At 58.1% G+C, this 23,419-nt stretch overlaps 3 protein-coding genes across 3 annotated transcripts; 1 reads left to right on the plus strand and 2 right to left on the minus strand.

Moving 5' to 3' along the window:
• Nucleotides 1-5,042: 5,042 nt before the first annotated feature.
• PHYSODRAFT_339228 (hypothetical protein) lies at nt 5,043-8,641 on the minus strand (the record flags this gene model as incomplete). The annotated part of the gene is made up of 5 exons (XM_009537133.1): nt 5,043-5,545; nt 5,620-6,188; nt 6,236-7,452; nt 7,533-8,489; nt 8,534-8,641. The coding sequence occupies 5 exons, from the start codon at nt 8,639-8,641 to the stop codon at nt 5,043-5,045; spliced, it is 3,354 nt and encodes a 1,117-aa protein (XP_009535428.1).
• Nucleotides 8,642-10,855: 2,214 nt separating this feature from the next.
• Nucleotides 10,856-11,758, plus strand: PHYSODRAFT_339229 (hypothetical protein; the record flags this gene model as incomplete). Its single annotated transcript, XM_009537134.1, has 4 exons — nt 10,856-11,129; nt 11,166-11,277; nt 11,360-11,471; nt 11,513-11,758. The coding sequence occupies 4 exons, from the start codon at nt 10,856-10,858 to the stop codon at nt 11,756-11,758; spliced, it is 744 nt and encodes a 247-aa protein (XP_009535429.1).
• Nucleotides 11,759-21,377: 9,619 nt separating this feature from the next.
• Nucleotides 21,378-21,966, minus strand: PHYSODRAFT_524566 (hypothetical protein; the record flags this gene model as incomplete). The annotated part of the gene is made up of 3 exons (XM_009537135.1): nt 21,378-21,606; nt 21,661-21,754; nt 21,825-21,966. The coding sequence occupies 3 exons, from the start codon at nt 21,964-21,966 to the stop codon at nt 21,378-21,380; spliced, it is 465 nt and encodes a 154-aa protein (XP_009535430.1).
• Nucleotides 21,967-23,419: the final 1,453 nt, after the last annotated feature.

Consider the following 23,419-nt stretch of genomic DNA (forward strand, 5'->3'; position numbering starts at 1 on the left):
GGTGATTCCCTGGGCTGGGCGGGGTGATCAGTGGGTTCCACAGTTCATCTACGGACCTGGGCGGAAGCCGAAGGCGGTCAAGGTGGCCAACATCTCGGAACGAGAGGTCATGATCCGCCAGCATACTGTGGTTGCTTGCCTTGTGGAGAAGCGTTACCTGCCCAACGGGAAGCGGTTTGTGCGACCTTACTCGTGGAAGTACAGAGAGTCGGCCCAGCTCATCTACGAAGCTGAGCCCTCCCCAGACGTTCTGAGACGAGAGGAGGGAGCGGCTCGGCTAGCTGAGCTCAACGCTCCACCCGCGGTGGAGAGGACAGTCTACAAGCGACCTATGAAGCTGCTGCTGTTGAAGCAGTCTGATGACCCGAAGGAAGACCGAGCCAACATGAAGCAGCGAAGAGCTGAGGCGTACGCCGCCAATACTGTGTCGCCTGAGACTGCTCAAGTCAAGATGGCCCGGACACCTCAGGGACGTCCTGCCTCATGGAAGCCGCTGCCGCGATCGCCTCACCCGGATGACGTGCAGTCAGGGACGAACCAAGGAAACACATCGGAGGGAGCTGACACTCAGCCTGCGGCTGAGCCAAGTTCCTCGGAGTCAAACTCAGCCCAAACCTCTCCTGCTGGAGGTGGTGTGAATGCCCAAGAAGCTCGGAACGAGCTGGATCATGTGTTCAAGGCTGAGCCGACCGACTTCGCGCCTGATCCGATTGCTCGTCTTCAGGAAACGTATGCTCGTTGTCTCAGAGTTGAGATCAGTGAGGACGCTGACGAAGCTACGGTGTACTTCCATGAAGGCACAGAATTGCTGAATGACCTCCGGGACCAGTTTGCTGCTCTTCCGGAGTTGAAGGATCTCAGCCCAAACGCAGACCTCTCAACGGCTAACGTGGGAGAACCAGGCGTTACGACTCCAGAAATGGACGCTCAAGTGCGAACGATTTTGGAAAGACATCATGCCAGTTTTCTTGGGGACGGGAATGCAGTACCGGCCACTGCTCGTGGAGTTGTCTGTGACCTGGATGTTGGGGACGCGAAGCCCATCGCTCAGAGGTCTCGGCAGGTTCCGACGCACTTGCTCGACAAGGTGTTCGCTCTGATCAAGAAGCTGCTGGAGACTGGGCTCATCAAGTATTCGCACTCAGACTGGGCTTCGCCAATTGTGATTGTGATGAAGAAGAACGGTGCGGATATCAGGCTGTGCATCGACTATCGACTGGTCAACCAACTGATCAAGCTCTCACACTACCCTCTGTCCTTGATTGACGATCTGTTGATCGGGTTTGAGGAGGCGATGTGGTTCCTGAGCTTGTACATGACCAGCGGGTTCTGGGCAGTGCCGATGACTCTCCGGGCTAAGCTGATTTCAGCCTTCATCTGTCCTTTGGGACACTTCCAGTGGAAGCGCATGCCGTTTGGTCTCAAGAATGCCCCGCTGATGTACCAGCAGATGCTCGATAACTGCCTGTGGGGCTTCGTGCGACTTCCGCCCTGCGAGGAGGCCCGAGTTGGCCCGGACGTGCTGGAATTCCTAGACATCGAGGTGGACGACTCCGCTAAGGAGGAAGAAATCTCTCCTCTGTCTGAGGAGACTACCGTGTTTCGGCGAAACATTCCGGCCCCGCCTCAGCTGAGTCCTGTTCTGGGACGAAGCTCCTACATCGATGACATCGCGTATGGAGCAGAGACCTGGGACCAGATGTGCGAAGTCTTGGACCGGTTGCTTTATCGACTGAGGTACTGGGGGATTTCGGTGAGCTTGCCCAAGAGCGAGTTTGGCAAGAAGTCTATCTCCTACCTCTCGCACGAGATTGGAGCTGATGGAATCCGGGCCAAGCCGAAGATTGCCAAGGGAGTCAAGGACCTGCCATTTCCGTCGACGCTGAAAGGAGTGCAGTCATTCCTGGGAAGTCTCAACTACTACAACAAGTTTATTGAGGACCTCCCGGTTGTAGCGTCTGTGCTCTACGAGTTGACGGATGAGCAGATCCAAGCTGGACGCGATCTCGGCCGAGCTAAGGAGGCGTTTGAAATCCTGAAGTAAAAAATTGTCTCTACCCCGCTGCTCAGACACCCGAACAGGGAGAAGCCGTTCGTGATTATTCTGCACGCTAATCCCTGGGCAGTATGTGCGGTGCTAGGCCAAGAGTACGATGGAGTCATTTACCCGGTGCGAAACACTGGAAGGACACTGCATGATCAGGAGCTCAGATACCACCCGGCTGAGAAGGAGGTTGTAGCGTTGCTCCGGGTTCTCAGAGTCTTCTACTCGATGCTGAGTGGTTGCAAGCTGCTAAGGGTCTACACCCGGTTCTCGGTTCTGAAATGGTTGTTCAAGTCTCGGTCTCTAGAGGGACGCTGTGAGCAGTGGGCCGCACGTCTGTCACCCTGGCCTTTGGAGGTTCACAGAGTCGAGCGCGATGAAGATGGTTTGGCCGCGATCATGGGAGCTGGGATCACCCCCCCCCCCCCCCCCCCCCCCCCCGTGACCAGTTGGACAAGATCGCAGAGAACCTTATCCCAGACAAGGGACGAGTTGTCCGAGCCCCACCGATCAGCTTGGAGATGCTGGAGACGGACTACTAGGGATGGCTGCTCAGCTTTGATGGAGCTGCCAAACTGTCGGATCGCTCTGGTGCTTCTGGCTGCATTCTGTGGAAGCTCCCATCCTGGGACGTGGTCGAAGCTCGAGGATTCCACTTCGAAGGCATTACGGTGAACGAAGCCGAGTACCATGGACTGCTCGAGGGAGTTCGCATGGCGAAGGCTCGTGGCATCTCAGACCTTGTGGTGGTCGGTGACTCTCGGATTGTCATTCAGCAAGCTCAGGGCCTGATCCAGTGTCTGAGCCCAGGGCCGCAAGTGCTGCTGGCTGAGTTTGAAACGCTTCGCCCAGAGTTCCAACGATTGCGCTTGGTACATGTGAAGCGAGAATATAACGCAGCTGCGGACTACTTCACGTCGAAGACTCTGGTGACTGAAGGTCCTGTCGCCATTGAAGATCCGGTTGAACTGGTTCTGCTCAAACAACTGAATCGGATCCCGGAGAAGCTGATCAAGGTGAATGAGACTGAGCCTGCTGAGCCTGAGACGGAGCAACCTGACACTCAAGCTGATGTAGAAGTGGTGGCTGAGCCAACTCCACTGGAAGATGCTGCCAAGCCTCTGTTGCCCAGCGCTAAGATCTTCGTGGTGACTAGGAGCCAAGCTCGGGCCAGGGACGCTGAAACCACAGCAGCCAGGGACGAGTCCGACCAAAGTGTCGATCCTGACCAGAATGCTGAGCCCCCCGCTGACCAGGCTCCAGTGTACTCACCTGAAGCAGCAACTCCTGCTGCGTCAATCGCTGAACGATGGAGACGCATCCTAGTTCTGCAAGAGGCTGAGCCTTGGACGAAGAAGCTCAAGGATTATCTGAATGGAGACTTGGGGAACCTCTCCGCTACTGAAGCGGAAGATGTGGCCAAGGTGGTGGACCAGTTCACCCTTGATTCGAGAGGAGTCCTGTACTATCTGAGTCGAGCTACTCCGGGAAGGCCCAGGGACGCAGTTGGGAATCTGAGATTGGTTGTGACAACGGCGCTGAGGGATGACTTGCTTCAGCTCAGTCATGAGGAGTTCCAAGGTGGCCATCAAGGGATCACTAGGATCTTCGAGCGACTGTGCAAGGAGTACTACTGGCCGAGGATGTACGCCGACGTGGAACACTATGTGAAGGAATGTGTGGATTGTGTCACTGCCAAGGGAGCTCCGCCCAACCCTGGGCCATCGCCGGGAATCATTTTGGCGACTAAGCTCTTTGAGGTGGTCTCTATGGACTTCGTTACGCATCTACCCAAGTCTGACCGTGGAAATGTGTTCCTGCTCCTGTTCCAGTGTGCATTCTCAGGCTTCATCATGTGCAAGCCGATGAGTCTGACCACAGCTTAAGATGTCGCCGAGGCCTACATGGAGTGTGTGTTCCAGAGGTTTGGTGCGAGCTCTCTACTCCGCCATGACCGTGATCCACGTTTCATGAGCGAGGTGTTCGCCAGGTTCCGCGAGATGCTGGGAAGTCGGCAGCGCGCGACTCTGGCGTACAGACCTCAGGCAAATGGCCAGCAAGAGCGCTCAGTGCAAACAGTGGTCCGAGCTATCCGAGCGTACGTCGCTGAGCCAGATCAGAGCGACTGGGACGACCAGGTAGAGAAGTTGATGTGGGCTCTGAACACGTCCTTTGACGCCACCCGTCTCGACACGCCGTTCTACCTGGTCCACGGCTGGGACCCTCATAGCACTGTTTCGGCCATGCTGGGACCATCTCCGACGGGCTTGGATCAGAGGACTGCCTATGAGTGGCGTCGCAAGACTCAGCGCGAGTACGAGTACGCTCAGGCCTGGGCTAAGGACTTACAAGCTGAGGCCAAGGTCAAACGCTCAGCTGCTCAGACAAAAATCTGGGCTGAGCTGTCCGAGAGACTCAAGAAGGATTTCGACGTTGGTGATGCTGTGTGGCTATACCTAGCTCGAGTACAACCTGGGCTCACGAAGAAGTTCGCTCACCTCTGGCACGGTCCGTTCCGGATTCTGGAGACTTCAGATGACTTCCGATGCAAACTGAAGGGTTAAGCGGACCTGGACTTCACGAAGGGTCTGAGAGTACTTGGTCAAGTGGAACGGGTACCCTGACACTGAGTGGCTTCCCATGTCTCAGCTAAGTTGCGGAGCTTTGCTGTACGAGTTCAACAAGAGCGCCAAGGCGAAAGCACGGTTCCAAGCAATGCAAGCTGGGGATGAGCCTCCTGAGCCTGATGCTCAATAGAGGCGCCTCCGCTGTGAACCTGTGTATGTCGCTGTGATGTTCTATGTGTGAACACTTTGTATTATGTGAATTTACGACTACGCTAAGTGATGTGGAGAATGGCTTGGCGTTTCTCGTGGAGAACAGCGGGTGAGCGCGAAGTGCACGCGCGTCAAGAAGCTGAGATCAGTGAGGGTGAAATAGGCAAGAAGCGAAGTGAAAAACGAGTGGTGAATTAGGAATAATGATGAACGCTCGTTGCCTACGCTTCCTCAGTCTCCTCCTCTGGCGCAGCCTCCAGAGCACGAAGCACCTCAGCAAGCGTGTCGTGGTTGTACTCCGGCGCTGGGATAATGGGGTTCGCCTTTCGTTCGGCTCTGCTCTTGGGCTTGAGCTCAGGTGGGACGACCGCCTCGAACTGCTTGTCCGAGCGACGTGTAGCCCACTGCGTGCGGGCGGGCTCCTGGTCATCCAGGGTGAAGATCTCATCCGCCAGCGAAATCTTGAGATCCGGGTCTCGGAGAATCCAGTGGCACGGGTCCTTAGGCACAGCCCAGAGTCCGGGCTCGAACCAGATCCGATCCGAGTAACCCTTGACGCCCTTGAGCTGGTCTACCAAGTCCCTGCGACGAAGCTCGAACTCTTGGGCGCGGTCCTTGCGCTCTCGATAGACGGTGGCCAGCTCAGGCAGGCCCAGTTCCTTGGCGAGCTGAATGTAGTCGATCTTGGGCGGGAACGGGTACCAGTGGAGTCGCTCCCAGTACGCTCGACGCCAAGCGCTCATAAACCCAGCAATTACGACGACCGCTTCACACATCTCAGGAGTGAGTTCTGCATACGTGTGGTAGACGAGGACGTTAACTCAGGGGTCTGATCTGAGCAGCTCCAAATAAGCGCGTACTCGATGCGCTTGTGGAGTTGCTCGATCCCAGTCTTGGACGGCATGTAGGCCGGGAAACCAATCGTCTGGTGGTGCAGCTTCTGGACTCGGATGCCGTTGTGGAACCAGCTTCCTTTCTTGGGTGCTTCGATGACGCCGTTGTCGACACCTTCTTCAGGAGTCTTAGCTTCGTCTGGTTCGGGGTCACCTGAAGTCACAGAGGTTCCGGAAGCTGAGCGCTGGCGCTTGGTCCCTGAGCTACCCCCAGAAGATGTCGAACTCCGCTGCCGTTTCTTGTCTGCTGGAGAACTCTGAGACCTGGTGCTGATGGAGCTTAGAGCCTTGGGCTTCGACCCGTGATAACTCTGGTCGTTGTCGTCGTCATCTGTGTCCTCTGAGGAGAGCACAGACATGAACGAGGAGTCCGAGTCGTCGTCGTTTGCGCCCGGTTTAATGGGCAGAGCTCGCCAGGGTACTGGGATTCTTGTCAGGCCGGGAGTCTGGTTGCCGCCGCGTCGAAGTACTTGTCTGGGACGTACTGCATCCACGGAGTGCCGTCCAGAGCCTCCTAGTACATCACTGAAGTCAACATGTAGATCAGGTTCTTCCTGCCGAACTGGTCGTGGAGCATCTGGTCCTTCTGGACCTCATCCACTGCATCCCAGAACGCCACGCCAGCCAACATGAGCTCTTGGACGTCTGGGCGAGGGCCATCCCAGCTGAACTGGTTTGGCACAGCCGTCGCTGCGTCCAGATCCGAGCGGGCACTGGGAGACTCCTTCTTGGCGTTCTTGCGCTCAGGCTTGAACTTGGTCGGGCGGCGTGGCAGCGCAATTCGCTGTGTGAACGGCTTGATCATTGGTGCCTTCGCCTTCGGTGTGCTGGAGGCTGAGCGGGTCAAATCCACGGTTTCCGGCGCAGCTGCTGAGCTGGGCGCAGCGCTCGTCTGGATCTTCAGACCACCAACTTTCTTCGAACTGCTTGAAGCCAAGGCCTTGGCCAGTGGCAGCGACTTGAGCGCTTTGCGTCGGATTTTGCTGGACCCAGCGGAAGTTGATCTGCCCAAGCTGAGCATCGGTGGTGTACGCAGAGGGGTAGCCGACAGAGACGAGCTGGTCGGAGTCATGGTTGCTTGAGCAGACCCCGAAGGCGAAGAAGCTGGCACTGAAGCAGGGCTGGGCTGAGCAGCTAGGGTCGTGTACGGGTCGGAGTCCTCGAAGTCCAGATCGCGCGCAGAGACTTGAATCGTGGTGCGATAGCCGGTTGGGACGGGTTGCCCTGTCCGATACAGCTGCAGCAACTCGAGGAACCGTCGCCAGTTGCCTTTGAAGGCACTGCTGTTGACGAAGAAGTCACAAAAGGCGCCGGGATCAAACGCTCTGGAGTCCAAGACCTGGGCTTCGAGCTCAGCGATGCGCTTCTGAGCCACGGTGAGCTCAGACTCGAGCGAAGTGATCTTCAGTGCAGCCTCACCGACAGCATCGTCCGCGTCGAGCTTCTCTGTGGCAAATTGCGCGCCCAGCTTGTTCGCTCTCTCGAGGTTTTCTTTGAGCTTTTGGATCTCCGCAGCAGCCGTGGTGTGTGTGGCCTGACCGCTAGATGCTCCAGCAGCAGCCCTTTGAAGTGCTACGGCGTGATTGCTTTGAAGGTGCTGGAGCTCAGCTTGGTGAGCCTCGCTCTGACTTCTCAGGGCCTGAGCGAAGCTGCGGCTTCTCACGGTAAACCCAGCAGCTCCGGAAGCTGAAGTATTGCCCACGCTCTGCCCAAGGCCTTGACGGAAGCGCACCGTGTGCTGAAGGCAATGAACCGTCTGGAGCGACCTCGCAGCGAGTTGATCGACGCCGAAACACTGAGCGAGAGGAATCATCTCACGATCCAAGGCCGCCCGATGCGAGGATCAGTGATGTCTGGCGGAGGGACTGAGAGAGGCTGCAACAAACCTCCAGCGGCATCGTGGCCCATGAGCCGGCTCAAGCGGGCGAGCTCAGGGGCTGAAAATGAAGTCACGTTCACCAGACGGCTCAGACCATCCGGAGCGCATACCATGAGTGTGCCATCGCGAAGATCTTCGAGCGTGGCTGGTACGACGACTTGCCCTGGAGGCGTGAGCTGATACCATGGAGTAAGACATGGCTCATATGGCAGACGCTGGCTTGGCTCCGTCCGGTAACGTGACGCTTCGACAGCATGCAGCAGTCCAGCGATGGTGCTGGTCACTGGTGCGCTCTGTGCGGTGGCCGAAGCTGTTTGCAGCGCGCTGATCGCAGGCACCGAGGGCGTTGGGCGTAGCATGAGCACTGCGGCGTCGCCTGAGACCGCATGGGTCGCCGCTGGAGCCGCCAGACCCGTCGTGACGGCCGCCATAGTCGTCGACGTGCCGCTGGAGGTCTCCGAGAGAGCGCAGATGGCCGCAGGCGTCGAAACGCTGGCCGTCGTACTGCTGAGAGCCGACGTGGTGCTTGGAGGCGCCATGGATACTCCCGGCGAGGTTGCCGTTGCTGTTCCCGCCGAGATGGAAGTCGTGGGCACCGCGGGCGCGGTCTGCGCAACCACTAGCGGCGCCGACGACGTCGAGAGCGGTGCCTGCAATGGCTCGGATGCCGCGGGCTCGATGGAGACAGCCAACGGCGCGTTGGACGAGGCCTGGAGTGTTGCGGGAGCCGCGGGAGCGCCCTGCGACGCTGGATCTTGATTTACGCCGCCCGCGGGCGGCGCGTCGGACTGCTGCGAGTCGGCCATGCGTGGCACGAGGCAGCGGAAGTGGCGGATGCGGACGAGAACGCGCGGGTTGCCGTGGAGGCGCAACACTTGATGACGCTGCAGTTTCCACTGCGAAACCCTAGACTGGAATTTCGCAAATGGTTTGTGATTACACTCCACAAGTTCGGCAGGATCGGACGGTTGCGGGACGATGCGCTGGTCATCTGGGTTATGGGCACCGGGTCCAAGTCGAAAATGACCTCCGTGAACCCGGCACTCATAAGGGACGGTTGTGAAAAGGATCGGTGGATTTCGCCACCGAACCCATGTCCAGCTGACCCGTTTCAATCCAGGACGCTGACCCGTATCAATCAAGCAGACTTCAAGTGCGTCATGGCCGCGATGGATCTGGACCACCAACTGTCGGACACGAGCCGTGCGACGAAGGAAGCTGAGCCCGAGGTCTGGGCGGAGCTCCGCTCAGACTCTGGGCTTGAGCGAAGATTGTCTGAGATCCGAGATGTCCGGTGTTGGGAATCCCAAGTCTGAGCTGAGTCCAGGAAGCTGGGAGAAGCTACGTGGAATCTGAGCTGAGCCTCGAGTGCGATGACCGGAGTCCCCGCTCAAGTCGAGGAACTGAGCGGAACCTGGTGGAGCGTGGGTTCGACCTCCCCGGTGGTTATGGAGCCGTTGCCCAAGGTGTCGAGCTGAGTCGAGGAGCAGGCGTCCGAGCGAGGTCGTGCCGAGCCCGAGCCCGGTTTCTACTGTGATCATGGAACCTTCACGAAAGTTGACAAGCTGGGCGAGGATCGAAGGTCTGAGCGGAGTGACGTGGAGTCCGAGGCCGGCTTCGAATGCGATGTTTGAAGTCTTTGCTCAAGTCGAGAAGTTGAGCGGAGTGGCATGGGCCTGAGCGGAGTTGTCGGAGTCCTGTTGAAGTGCCGAGTGAAGAGTCGCTGGACTTAAGTCCAGGCAGTGGTACTGACGGCGAAGTTGGTGGCACCGGCGAGTACACTCATCCGGTGAATCAGCCATGAGCCAGCCTACATTGGGTGCGACCGCCCAAGATTGCGGACACTTCAAGCGGATCTCAACGGCCTCCAGCGGCTTCAAGACGACGCCCGCCGACGTGGAGCCGCCGCATTGGCCAAAACCAAGGATGTCGGGCGGATCTTCGAGGGAGCCCGGTAAGCATACAGCCGACGCTCTTCGCGCAGCCAGTCAGTGTGTACCCAGGGGGATATCGCGCCCCCACTTAGTGAGTCCTAGTTTGTGCATGTGTAAACATTTAAACAGAGGTCGTTTTGCCCCGGAGGACGCAAATGGTGGAGGTCTTTGGCCTGAAGGTGTCTTGGCGATCATCCACACAAATTCAAGTTAACATATCAACGTTGTCAGAGTGCTTCGGTGCGACGGCAGTACGGTTATTTCATATTACTGTTACATCTTAGGGTGTATTTCATATTTTCGGGTGGAAGGTGATCCATTCTGAGGTTTAGGCAGGGTAGTTGTATTGTGTACTTGGGGACATTGGCGTGCCCCGGTGCATTGTGTGATTATTAGTATCGGTTCATTGTGGACCTGGTGCGCGGGTAGTCCCAGGGTGTGTGTGAGTGCCTTGGATTCGGACTAGGCTCAAACCGAGTCACTAACTCCAGACCGGGTCGTTGCTTGACTCGAAGAGAAGAAAGGAGAAGCTGGTGCGAGCCTCGCCCAGGCTCAGAGAAATAAAGGCGAACTCGGCCCAGACCCAGGCCGACCGGGAAAGAAGGGGTGTTGTGGTTCTGAGCCGGAACCAAAGAGAGGAAGTGGAGGCTATATTGTGTGTGGTGTTGTGTTCATTAAGGAAAACCCGGGGCATTTCGGGCTGTGGACACGTACGGACCATGACTCGCCAAGTGGGGAGTGAGTCTCGTCTGGGAACACCTCCGGAGACCTTCAACATCGACAGCAGCTGGTGTGACCGACGCGAGTCTGGGCCCACAGCGTAGCCGTGATCAAAAGAACCGCCAAGGGGATCGCAGAGTGAGGAACACACGCCTCGCCCGACCCGAGTCGGAGCTGAGCCAAGCGTTCAAGCGGCTAAGCCTAGCGAAGTGGAGTGGGAGTGTTCGCTCAGTGGAAGGAGCTGAGCGGGACTATTGCAGCGCTAAGCAGGGCTGAGCCAAGTGGTGCAAGGGCTGAGCGAAGACCAAGGTCGAGCGGTCTAGCAACCTGAGCAAAGAGCACGGGCGCTTCGTCACACCTACGTGAAGGCGGAAGTCCCAGAAGCGTGCTGAGCGCCGACTTGTCCGCATCGCGCGGAGCGATGTGGATAGCTCCACCCACTGCAGACGAAGCGAGTCCCCGTGGCGGGGCCAGGAATGCCTGCCGAAGTTGCTGGTCGCTGGAGGGCAGTGCGGAGGAACCCGACCCCAACATGTGCGCTCGCGCAATCTCTCGACCGACGCTCTGGGCCACGGATGGAGAAATACCCGCGTGAAGGACAGGTGCCAATGGCCCCGGGCCCGAGGAGCCGTCCAGGGAGAGAGGGGCGGGTGGTCGCGATCGACGCCGAAGTGACGCTGACCAGGGCCCCGCTGGCTGACACCCTTTCACTGGAGCTTGGAGATGATGCTGGATCCGGAGAAGACCCGGGGACACTGGCCACCTGGCGTTCGGGACTCGGAGCAGGAGGCGGCGCGGTAGCCCGACGTGAAGCAAGACGCAACCCGCCACCAGACGATAGATCCCCCGAGACTACCGTCGAAGCGCCGTCGACACTAGGAGGTGCACGATGAATGGCCTGATCGCCCCTCGGTGAAGGGACAACGGTGCAAGCGGACCCCGGAGACAAGAGCGTCGACGAAGTCACAGGATCCCGGATCCCGGTCGGCGACGAAGGCGAAGCCCGTGATGCCGGCACTGGAGCAGCAGTGTCGCTCGAATGCGAAGCCCCCACGAGAGTGAGACTAGCGCTTGTCGTACTTGGATATACGGACGTGGACCGCTCGGCGCAGGACGGAAGCGACGGCCCCGGAGCCTCCTGGCTCGAAGCTGGCGGACCGTCATCCACAGGAGTCTTCGGATGCGGAGACGCCGCGCGAGCAGGTGCACTCGGATCCGGCGCCGGTGCTGGTGATATTGCATGAATGGTGTCGTTTGCCGGCGAGCTTGAGCGCGGTGTTTGCCTGCGTGACTGCTGTGGAGACTCGGTTCTGGAAGCCATGTCGGCCGCGAAGTGGATGTATCAACGGCACGCGGTGAATCTGGAAGTGGCCACCGGCGGGAGATACCGGCACGTGCAACAGATCCCGTGCTGCCCTCGCCTGGTCGTGAGTCGCCCACATGATTTCTACCCGGAGACGGTTCGAAGCATCTCAGCGCCAACGGACACAAATGGGGCGGTTGTGGCATAGTGGGCTCCCGTTTAGACCCGGTACACCTTCGGACTTTAACCCAGGAGACCACGGTTTGGTCCCAGCACTAAATTGCAAACCTACGGTACCGTTCCCGGAAACTGCACCCAACTGCCCCAGACCCGCGGGCCCGGGACCGAGTTCCCCTGGGGACCCGAGTATACTCAAGACCAAGACGACGTTCCCGAAAGCCGGAGCATGGCGACAGCACGACCCTGATAAAGTGAAACCGAGTATGTAGCAGATCCCGAGATACCCGTATGCTTAACCTACCGGCAACCGCTCTTATCCCGATTTTGCAGGGATAAGATTAATATAGACATTTGTATACTAGCAGGATAGGGTAAGCGAGGTCCCCAGCGGCTGCCCCGACTCTTCGAGTTCCACCGGCTGTCAATCTCATTGGTCAGAGTTATCCAATCAAAGCTTGGATACGGCTGTAATATTAAGCTCTGTCGAGATTTCGATCGAAAAAACCTTGGCGTAATTCGCAGGATAATGCGAACATTCGCTAAGTGAGTGAATTGTTCTGAGCTGAATATCGCGGTTGATGGACGTGCTCGGCAATCGCTGTGACACTATCCCAGGGCAAGCACGGCACGGCACATGAGGGACGCCTTCTACTACAACGACGAGACGTATGAGGCACAACCGAAAGCAGAACAACTCAATCTCGGTACGCTGCTCACTCTAGCCAGCCTGTTGCCCCATTGCTGACATGTTTCTCGACTGCAGGCGAGGCGAGCGCTGGCGGTACAAGCCATCCCCATTCCATCGGCAGTACACCCGCCTGACTTCCTCCTTCCTCTTCGGCATGCAGGGCTACGGCTACTCGCAGTACCAGGCGCACTCGCCGCACCACCAGTGCAGCGGCGAACTTCCCAAGCTCTATTACAAATCCCTGGGCCACGGCACCAATAGCGGCGGCTTCAATGGCCCGGCGTTCATGAACTCCAGCAGCACGTGAACCCGAACAGCATGCAGGCCCAGCACCAGGCCCGACGCCGCAGCAGGGGGACTTCGACTACGAACCCATCAGCACCCAGGCAAATACTACGTGCTGTCGCCCAAGGCCTATCGATACAACTGGGGCGGCTCTCAGAGCCGCTCTGTTGTGCTGTGGTCATATGTCAGCCCACACGGACAAACGTTCGCGTGAGGCGCCCTAAATGAAGGAGAAGAAGCGCGTGTTCAAGCTAAACGATGGCATCAACCATTACAAGACGCTGCAGGACGAGGCCGGACGATCAAGCGGTCCATCGTGTGATCTCAAATCAGAGTGCGGGCGTAGTCTAACAAATGTTATCATGCAACAGGTTTACTAGCCTAGATTGAGGTCTACCAACCATGTAGACGCATTTCTAGCCGCCCTTCCGCTCTACAAGATGTATGCGCAGTTTCAGGATGCCGATGACTCGCGTCACATCTACGCGTGGTTGCAAGCGTCCCTGAAAGCCTCGAAGGTATTTCACGCGTTCTGGGGTGCCAGGTGTACTCCCAACGCTAACGTGCCATCGACCTCTGTGTAGACAACGCTGGGACCCGCTGCGCCATGCGCCACCACTGCCTCCGAGGGACGGGGATGATCCGACGGATCCCGACACAGTCTCCAACCCACTGGACCAGACTCAGCGCCGTCAGCTCGAAGAGCGCACCGCACCAACGCGCTCGAACATACCGCAGGCGTTGCCTATCGTGAACCCCTCTCGGAGAGACTATGGCTTTAGAAGCAGCGAAGATCCATTGAAGGTCGCGAACGACTGGGCCAAAGGCCTGCTGGGTTCATACATCGTAGGGCCGAGAGCCTCGACAACGGCAGATGTAGACGAGCGCCTCGCGCTGCGCCAGCGCTATCTGACGCCGCAGCAGACCACTCCCTCGGAGTATTGCGCCCGACTGGATGGTCAACTGCACGCCTCAGATGCAGCGCATCCCGATGGTCCTCGTTCCCGGTGAGACCGAAGATGAAGATAATGGCCAGTTCCAGGCCTGGGTTGAGAATTCCCGTAAGTTGCCGTCAATTGATGCTCTTCGAGCAAGCTATAGAAAGCAAGATGTTCTTCTTGAACGGCGACTCCGCTTCATGTGGGCGAAGAAGAAGGCCCGCCAACAAAATCGCCATGGTCAAAGACCACGCGCCCAAGGCGCCAATCGTGTGGTTCGAGATACTCCGCGCCGTGCGTCTACGTCCACGCCTGCGGCGCCAGCTCACGCTTCGCACTCGAGCACTCGCTCGGATGTGTCATCGTCTCGTTCTAGCGCCGGAAAGCGCGAGGCGACCGACGAGTTGGCTTCGAGCTCGGTGAGCGTCTCGGGTGCTCCCGATCAAAAGCGTTAACGGCGTCCGGGCATTCTTGCCTCAGGGGAACCTCGTACTCCCACGACGGTGGCTCGCCCCGCCACTTCACCAGATATTGGGTATGACCCCGGTGACGACGTCGCTTCAGAAGCCGCTCCACATGGAAGTGAAGCTCTCCGTGCTTATCGAGCAGAGCAGGAGGTCGGCGAGCCGCCGCTAAACCCTGAGGCTGTGCGAGCGCAGTTGTCCGAGCTGGAATATCAAGCCGGGCGTGGGCGCGACCACCGCGACTGGGTCGGGAGGCAGTTTGCGCAGAACGACGACGCGCTCCGCGTTGTTGAGCGTCGGCTCCACGATCTTGAAGATCCACCGGATGACCGGATGGGTCGGTTGGAGCGCTTTGTTCAGGCGCTGCACGACCAAGTCCAGATCCTGCGCGGGCAGGTTGACGTGCTGGTGCAGTTGCAGCGGGGTGCTGCCCCTCCAACGGTGCCGGCGCCAGCGCCTCCGCGCTCACCTGGCTCGGGTCGCGGTAACGCTTGAGCAAGCCCACGTAAAACACTGGGTGTGTGCGCATCTTCTTGGGAAGGTTAAGCGTGTACGCAAGGCCCTTCTTGGCCACGACCTTAAACGGTCCGATGAAGCGAGGACGCAGCTTAGTCTTGAAGACCGCAGAAACTGCATGTGTAGGTAGGTTTTTCGCGTTTAATAACACCAGGTCTCCGACCTCAAAGTTTTCCATATTACCCCGGCCTCTAGCGTCAGCTTGTTCCTTTTGAACGTCTTGGCTATCAGCCATTGCGTCTCGCACATGCCTTAAGACATTCAGACGGATCGACAAGAAGTCGTCCAGTTCCTTACAAATATCACGAGAGCTGACATCAGCAAGCCTATCGGCTAACTCTCCCCTACCAAGCCCAGAGTCACTACGTGACGGCGTCAACGGGACGCGAGGGTGAGTAAGCCCGTTCACGTAGAACGGAGTGAAGCCTGTCGAGGCATGCACCGCATTGTTCAACGCGAACTCAACGAGAGGGGGCATCGCGCTCCAGCGCTTAGGCGTCTCCGCACAGACACTGCGAAGAACGTCTTCGACGACGCGGTTCGCGCGCTCAGTTTGACCATCGGTCTGGGGGTGATCCGCCGTGGACATATCCAAACGAGTGCCAAGCACCTGAAAGACGGACGTCCAGAACTTCCCCGTGAAACGAGGATCTCGATCCGAGACAATAGACTCAGGCAGCCCATGCTGCCGAAATACGCGGTCGATAAACAGCTCCGCTGTACCAGACCCGTCAATGGTGTCCGGCACTGCCGCCAGATGAACCATCTTACTGAGACGGTCAATAAAGACCACAACTCCCGTGTTGCCTGCCGAATCCTTCGGTAAGCCAAACACAAAGTCCAGGCTCATGGACTGCCAACACCGGGACGGGACAGGCAAACTTGCCAACGGCGCCGCCGAATGTGGGGAGGGTTTCACCCGTTGACACGACTCACAGGTACTCACGTACGTCTTAACCCACTTGTACAGCTTGGGCCACCAGTAGTGGCGGCTCACAGAGCTGTAGGTCTTTTCGCGACCAAGGTGGCCGCTCAAGGGAGAGTCATGAGCCTCATAGAGGATACGATACTTAAGGTCCTCGTCGTGAGGAACGACGACGCGGGGCGTGTCATCCGATCCAGTGCTGTAATACAGCAGATCCCCATCCAGGGAGTAGCGATGTAATCGCGCCCGCAACCGCGCAGACAACTTGAGATCCGAGTCTCGAAACTCCGCGCTCCCCAGCGTCCGTAGCAAAGCTACACAACTCTCATCACGTGCATACGCGACACGGATCATGTCAGTAATCGACGAAGTCACACTCGTGACGTGAGCGAGCTCGTAATCAGACCTGCGTGACAACGCGTCGGCCAGCGCATTCTGCCGACCGGGCTTATACGTCACCTCGAAGTTGTACTCCGCAAAGAACGAGAGCCAACGGGCCATCCTCTGCGAGAGGTGAGGCGACTGTGTCGCAGTGCGTAAGGACGCGTGGTCTGTGAAGATCACAAACGGCTTGGAACCGAGCAGATGGACCCTGAACTTGACGAGGGCATACTTCATCGCGAGTAGCTCCTTGTCATGGACAGGATAGTTCTTCTCAGCAGCCTTTAGCTGCCGAGACTCGAACGCAATGACCCGCTCACGCCCATCGGCGTCTGCTTGAAGCAGTGCACAGCCAATGGCAAAATCGGACGCGTCACACACGACGCTGAACGGCCGATCGGGGTCTGGCAGTGCCAGTATCGGTGCCTGAAGCAGGTTTTCCTTGACTGCTTCAAAAGCTCTTTGCTGCTCGGCATCCCAACACCATTCAGCATCCTTCTTGAGAAGGTTAGACAATGGCTGTGCCAACTCAGCATAATTCTCGCTATCTTGTGCAAATAGTTTGCCAGACCCAGCCACTTGCGCAGGTCTTTCGGGTTCGCAGGAACCGGCCAGTCCACAATGGCCTTGACCTTGGCAGGGTCCGCTCGGAGACCACGCTTCCCAATGAAGCATCCCAGACAGGGAATTTCTTCAGCACCGAAGATGCACTTGTCGGCATTGGCGTAGAGCTTGTTCGCTCGCATACACTCGAGCACGGCTCTCAAATGGTCGATGTGGTTCTCCATATCCGACTTCCCGTGCTCCGCATGACTGTGGACGAAGATGTCGTCAAAGTACGTCTGCGCATATGCGCGATGCGGCCGAAACAACTGCGTCACAAGACGATTAAACGTTGCCGGTGCGTTTGACAGCCCTTGGGGCATAACCACCACTCCCAGAGCATACCGCTCGGAGTACTCACCGCAGTGAGAGGGATATCACTCGCTCTCATGAGCAGCTGATAGTAGCCATCGACCAAGTCGAGAGCGCTGTACAACGTGCACCCAACCATGTTGTTCTGAAGAACATCCTTGCGAGGTATCGGCGTTTGTGCCGGGATAGTGGCCACGTTAAGCTTGTTGAAAGCATGCACAATGCGCCACTTGCCGTTCGGCTTCCTGACACAGATTGTCGGCGTCGAGTGCGGGGACTTGCTTTCGCGCACCAGTCCTGCCTCGTTCTTGGCACGAAAGAAGGCGTCAATGACGTCACACTGTTCCTTGGGAAGTGGCCACTGGCGTGTGACGCAATATTTGGTTCCCGGAACCAAGTCAATTTCATGACGAACGCCTTGATCAGGAGGTAGGCCCATAGGCGGGTCCTTCGAGACAACGTCTCCGAACTCCACTACCAACGGGTACAACGGATCTGACGGATCCTTCAAGATGGCTGAGCCACTACGTTTATTAAGCGCCTGCTTAGTGTCCTCCAGGACCACTTCGTCCAATAGTGACGACGAGTTTAACTCTTCTTTTGGTCGTATCATGACCACTTCGGCTAGATCGCCCGCCTTTAAGGCCTCGAGGAGAGCACTCACGGAGGGAAGAGCTTCAAGGCTGATGTCACCATTGACGTCTCCCGTCAGCCCATTCACAAGCGTGTATAGCTGCTCGCAGCACTCGCGTGGAGCTTCATCGCTCGACACGCTCGACGCCGCAGACGCTCTGCGTCTCTTCCTCCTCCTCCTCCGCGCCCGAGGCCGAGAGGATGAGGGGGACGTGGCGGCAGCGTCGTCACCACATCCAGGCGACAACGCGCCTCCGTCCATCGTGGACGCCAGCGAGGAATCGCCAAAACGGCAATCCTTGGTCATGAAGTACCAGGCGAGACACGCTCCGCCTTGTCCCCCGCAGGGCCATGCCCAACGGGCCGCGACAAACCGTCGCCGAGCGTCGAACGCCCCAAAGTCGATGGAGTACGTGCCATCCCACGCGCACGAGGGGAGCCGAGCTCCGAGTGCCGCGACATACCGTCGCCAGGCGTTAAACGCCCCTGAACCAGCGGAGTACGTGCCGCCCCACAAACGTCCGACGAGCGGTGCTCGGGACCGGCCGACGTATACGACGTCGCGCCCATTCCGGGAAGTGCTTCTCCAACAACGGCGTTGTCGACACGCCGATGTCCAGCACAGCGACCGACTCGGTCCAGTGCTCGCGCCAAAAGCGCTTCTGTGTCCTGGTAGAGGTGGGTTCATGACTCGCCAAAGCCCCACCAGGAGAGAAGTGCGTAGCACCTAATGTTTTCGACCTCCAGTCGATCCAAGGCTCATGGCGTTCCAGCCACGCCATGCCAAGGATGAGGTCATACCTTGAATCCAGGTCCAAGACCAAACAGCGTTCCGTGCTGTCAAAGTCAAGGAACTTGACGCCCAAGTCCATGGGGACCTTGGGCACCGTGACACGAGTGCCCGTCGCCAAACGGACAGTGACTATGTCACGAGAATGCGCGCGAAGCGCCACAGTATATAACTCGCTGCCCTCCATGGAGGAACGCCTGGCGTAATTGCCAGACGCCCCCGAATCAATCAAGATCGTCCACGGCTTCTCGAAGCCCTTCACAGTCGCAATGACGACCAGCAAGCCCGGCTTGCATTTACGTTCCGTGTTTGAGAGTACGGCTCTCTTCGGGACTAGACTCCGTTGTCCTCCCCCTCCCTGAGGCACTACAGAACCTAGTTCTTCCCCAGTAGGCCGCCCCGCGCCTACTGGGAGTCGCTGTTTCCCCGCGACGAACCAGCCTTGTGGCTCAAAGCGGGGCCGCTCCAACGAGCAGATTGCTGTTTGCGCAGCGGGCAACCCGGCCGCAAGTGCTCGGTGCTGCCGCAGGTGTAGCAACGGCGGATATCGCGGCGCTGCTCAGCAGCCCGAAGCTCGGCTTCGTCACTTTCAGCGTAGCTGAGGTCCATAGGTTCAGGACCGTTCGACGTACTCGCCTGTGGCGCGCTCCAGCCGACGCGAGCGGACTTGAAATTGTGCTCGGCGTTCAACGCCACGGCCACAGCTTCCTCGAACGAGGTAGGACGACTGCGGAACACTTCCGTGCGAGCCACTCCGGTCCTGAGACCATCCATAAACACCGTGACGGTGACAGACTCAGGCAGCGGTTCAGCGAACATGCCGGCGATGAGCGTGCGTAGCTCCTGGACGTAGTCCACCAAGTCCTTTTTCCCCTGACGGCAAGCCAGGAACTTGGACCGCACGCGGTATGCGTGGTTCGGCGGCGAGAACACTCGTGAGAGCTGTTGCTTCAGCTCATCCCATGTCGGGAAGGCTTGGTCTACCGACGACCCGCTGGTAAGCGCCCACTCACGAGCTCTTCCGCTGAGCTTAGAGATGGCAAGCGCGACGCGCTGGTGCTCCGATTGAAGCAGGGCAGAGCCCATGGCCATTTCGATCTCGCGGATCCAGAGCAGGAGATTCTCCCCCTCCAGACCCTCGAACGACTTGACACTCAGCATGAGTGGCTTGGGTCGAGTCGATCCGGCTTGCGACACGGCCGACGCCGCTGCAGGCGCCGTCGCGCTCATCCGCTGCTGGATGTGCTCCAACAGAGCATTCTCGTAGCTTGAGAACGCCTCGAGACGCGCGTTGATCGCGTCCGGGCCTTGCGAGGCAAGGAGCGCCACGCCCTCCGGGCCCAACAGAGACATAAGTTTTTTAAGCGCCTCCTGCTGGCCGGGGGCCAAATTCGCGAACGCAGCTTGCTCCATCCTCACAGAGGTACAGTCTAACAGACTCAGGTGAGGGATTGACTACGAGTGCTACCAAGTGCAGCGGGGCTGCCGTAGCTCCTTGCGTAGAGGAAGACTTTACGACTCAAAGAGTCCAACAGGGTCCTATCCGAGGACCCACGAAAACAAGTCAGAGACTTCTTGCAAAAGGCAAACTGTATTCATTCTCTTATCTGCGGCTCCGCCGCCTACGGTGCAAATACCTGCACTTACTATCGACATAACTAACTCTAGTTCATTCTCAATGACTGGCCAGTGGCCCAGGGAGTAACCCTTGGTGTATCGCACACCAAAAGGGTAACCACAAGGGTAACCTCCGTGTAACCCCGTTACAGAAGAAGCCGTTGCTCCATTCTCCGACCGTGATGCCGTTGTGGTCGACACCTTCGCCGAGTTCGAGCTTGTTCGGGTACACGAACTGGGTTGTTGGTTTGGCTGGTTGTTGGTAAGTCCTGGCACTTGCTTGGACTGGCGACAGTAAATTGGTTTGTGTGGAGAGAGGGAGGGAGGCCTTCGTTTCGAGGTGATGTCGATTCTTCGCGGTGGAGGGGGCTGCAACTAAGTGTCGTCTTCGAACAAAGAGCCATTCAGGAAGAGGACAACCATGAACTGAGAGTGTTCATTGAAGAATCATCCGCCTGTATCATCGAGAAATCTCGAAAGCTTATCTACCAGCTCTCGGCTGGAAAAGGCTCGAACGTGGATGTATGTTGTACATCTGTACACTCTTCCTTTAGAACTCCGCATATGCCTCCGACTCAAATGTAGAAGTGTGGAATCGAACTGGAAAGCGTCGAGTGAGTGACCACTCCCTTGTCATTATTAACTGGAAGCCTGTTCAACTGTTAGGGCTGGATGTTTCTACTGGTGTACGTAGCATTCAAAAGTGGAGCGAGGCCCGAGAGAGTAGGTCCCGGGCTCGTAGGACCCCACGCTGAGCGATGGCACAGGGTCCACACACAAACGCGAGCAGGACGTCCTCTGCATTGTTGCCAGGGATGGAAAAGAGCTCGCTAATGTTGACTCGAAGGATGACGATCCCGATAGGGATGGCCAACCACAGCACCGACACCAAACCGGACGCGACGCTGATGTAGATGAGGAACGGGTACTCCACCGAGACTGAGAGATGACCCAAGAGATAGAGACCGGCGTACATGCCGATGACCAGCGAGTATGGAGCGAGTCCGAGGCGTTTGCTGATCTGCACCATCGACACCACGGGGCACAGGATCGCCATGAAACCTATAGGAACCACAACGGAGTAACCAAAGACTCTGAAAATCTGCTACGACCTGGACGTAGATGTTCGCACCGTTGGGGACGCAGTCGTCGAAGCAGTCGAAGCATTCGGTCTTCCAGGCGCCAAGCACGATGCCGTTGTAGTCGGTGCAGCGTCCACGCTTCAAGCAACGTCGGAGATGATTCGAATGTGGTCTTGCTCGATGGAGCAGTAAGGTTACCGTCGAAGCGACAGGTTTGGCTTCACATGCTGACTCTACAGTAGACACCTTCCATCGTAAATGCCTCGGTATGATACAATGGAATCTGAAGAAGTCTCGAACGTTTTCTATTCTGCCACGCGCACGACACAACCTTATCGTCGCCCAAGTAAACGTACAAGCTCTCTCAAATACATCATAACTCGCTCTCTCTCTCCTGTGACCATACACTGGGTTTATCCGAAGGTGTATCCTGGCAGTGTGGACCGTGGCAAGATGGCAAACGTGTTGATCTCGAAGGACTCGGCGTGTGCAGCCATCTGCGCGACGGAGCAGCAGCAGCAGAAGACCGAGGCGAACACGTCTTCCGTCAACGACCCCGGGATCGAGAAGAGGTAGCGCATGCGGAAGCGGATGCGGATCGTGAAGAGCGTCACCAGCACGCCCATGATCACGGCGAGCGTGCTCACCACGTCGAACTTGGTGATGGCCGCGCCGATGACGAGCGCGTCCACCGACACGTACGAGAAGAGCACCGTGAAGAAGTTGGCGATGCCCAGCCGCGCGCACACCTGCGCCATGGAGACGCCCGGACAGAAGAACGACGTGATGGCTGGCACACACAAAGGAGACACTGTTAGTTAAGCCCACGTCTTGGATTAAAGCAGGGCGAACTCACTCACCATTGGGGACGCACATCATGTAGCAGCTACTGAAGAGTCCCATCTTCCACTTGCCCACGACGAGGCCGTTGTGGTCGACGCCTTCGATGGCGGGCGTCGGCGCCATGGGCACGCTCGCGTCATCGGCCTTGCTGCTGGGCATTGAGCTCGTCGTTCAGGTCGCCTACCAAGCTCGCGTACTTTAACCGAATGTGCGGCCCTGCACCGCGACGGCGGCACCGCTGTATCCTGGACTGCGACTCTTCATGCGGATCCGCGCCCGGTCAAGCACAGCGAGCGACGCTTCCAAGGCGGCGGCCAAGTGCGGCGCTTCCTCGGCGCTAGGAGATCGGTTGCAGAGCGCAAGCAAGCATGGACGAGGAAGAGTGGTGAAAGTCAATGGAGGTGCTTGCTGCTGTTGCTTTCGAGGGTGGGGTAGCACTTCCTCCTTGCTCGAGAACCTTCAAAACGGACGAGCTGGAGACTGGTTGCGCGCGGACATCGGAGACCTGAACACGACGACGGCAGCCTCGGCCACGCGTGTTTGAACTCGGTGGCGAGCTCGCCTGGTTTCTTGCTGCTGCAACTTGAACAAGCGGGTCGTTCACTGGTCGTCAATCCGCGTCGATCGGCAAAAAGATAGACGGAGCGCTGCGAGTGAACTGCAACCAGGTCAAGTTCAAGGCGGTAAACCGTAGACAAGGCGAAGGCGCGGCCGTGACTGTCACAGGCGGCGAATCTCGCCTTGAAGCTGCGCCCTCACACACGTCGCTGCACTTGCTCGCTCCAGTTGCCTGCCCAATGGCCGACTGCCAAGCGCGAAATATTAGGCCAGCAATGCTTCCCGGCGAGCCGCAGGGCCAGCACGTCAGCTCAGCTGGACGACCGACAGACGAAGGGCAACTACAAGCGCTTGAAGCTGCACAACGCGGCAAATCCCCACCGCCCGTCGCATGTGGATCTTGAGCGCTTGAAGCTCAAGCTGCCTCTGGTTTAACGCTTCTACAACATCTGCAAGCCCGGCCGGGGGACCCGCGCGGCTAATCCCTCCTGCGCTCGTTGAGCTGCTGTCTGCTGTATAACAATAAGGGCTGTCCTGGAGCTTGTCCGCTTGAACCTCTGCACGCCAGCCTGCCAGACCGGAGCTCCAGCGCCGCAGCCACCTCCGCCAACATCAACCTCCTCTTGCAGTTTGGTGCAATTCGCTGCTCTCATCCTGGCGCAAGCTGCTGCTGCAATCAAGTTGCCCTCGGGTTGCAGTTGCAGGCAGGAACGCCGCGCCGCTCACTCGCTGCTGTTGCTCTGGCATACCATCTGCAGCAGGTCAAGCCACGTGAGTGTGCGCCAAATGCACCGGAATGGCCCCCAATGCAAGTCGCCGCTGGCCGACCAGAGTCCCCATTGGCATGGCAACGATCCCACCCGGCCTGAAGTGAGATGGCTACACTGTTAATGCATACCGCGCCAGTGTACAGTACATCTCCATTTCACGGTCTCCGTCAAGGGAGACCCGTGAAATGAGCGGCCTCGCAGAACCCCACGATGAGCAAAGTGAGCTGCTCGCGCCTTTGAGGGGCGTTTGTCCAATCGCAACTAACCTTTGAGCAGGGGGAGAG

This window comes from Phytophthora sojae, assembly GCF_000149755.1.
Source record: "Phytophthora sojae unplaced genomic scaffold PHYSOscaffold_10, whole genome shotgun sequence".
Taxonomy (NCBI): domain Eukaryota; phylum Oomycota; class Peronosporomycetes; order Peronosporales; family Peronosporaceae; genus Phytophthora; species Phytophthora sojae.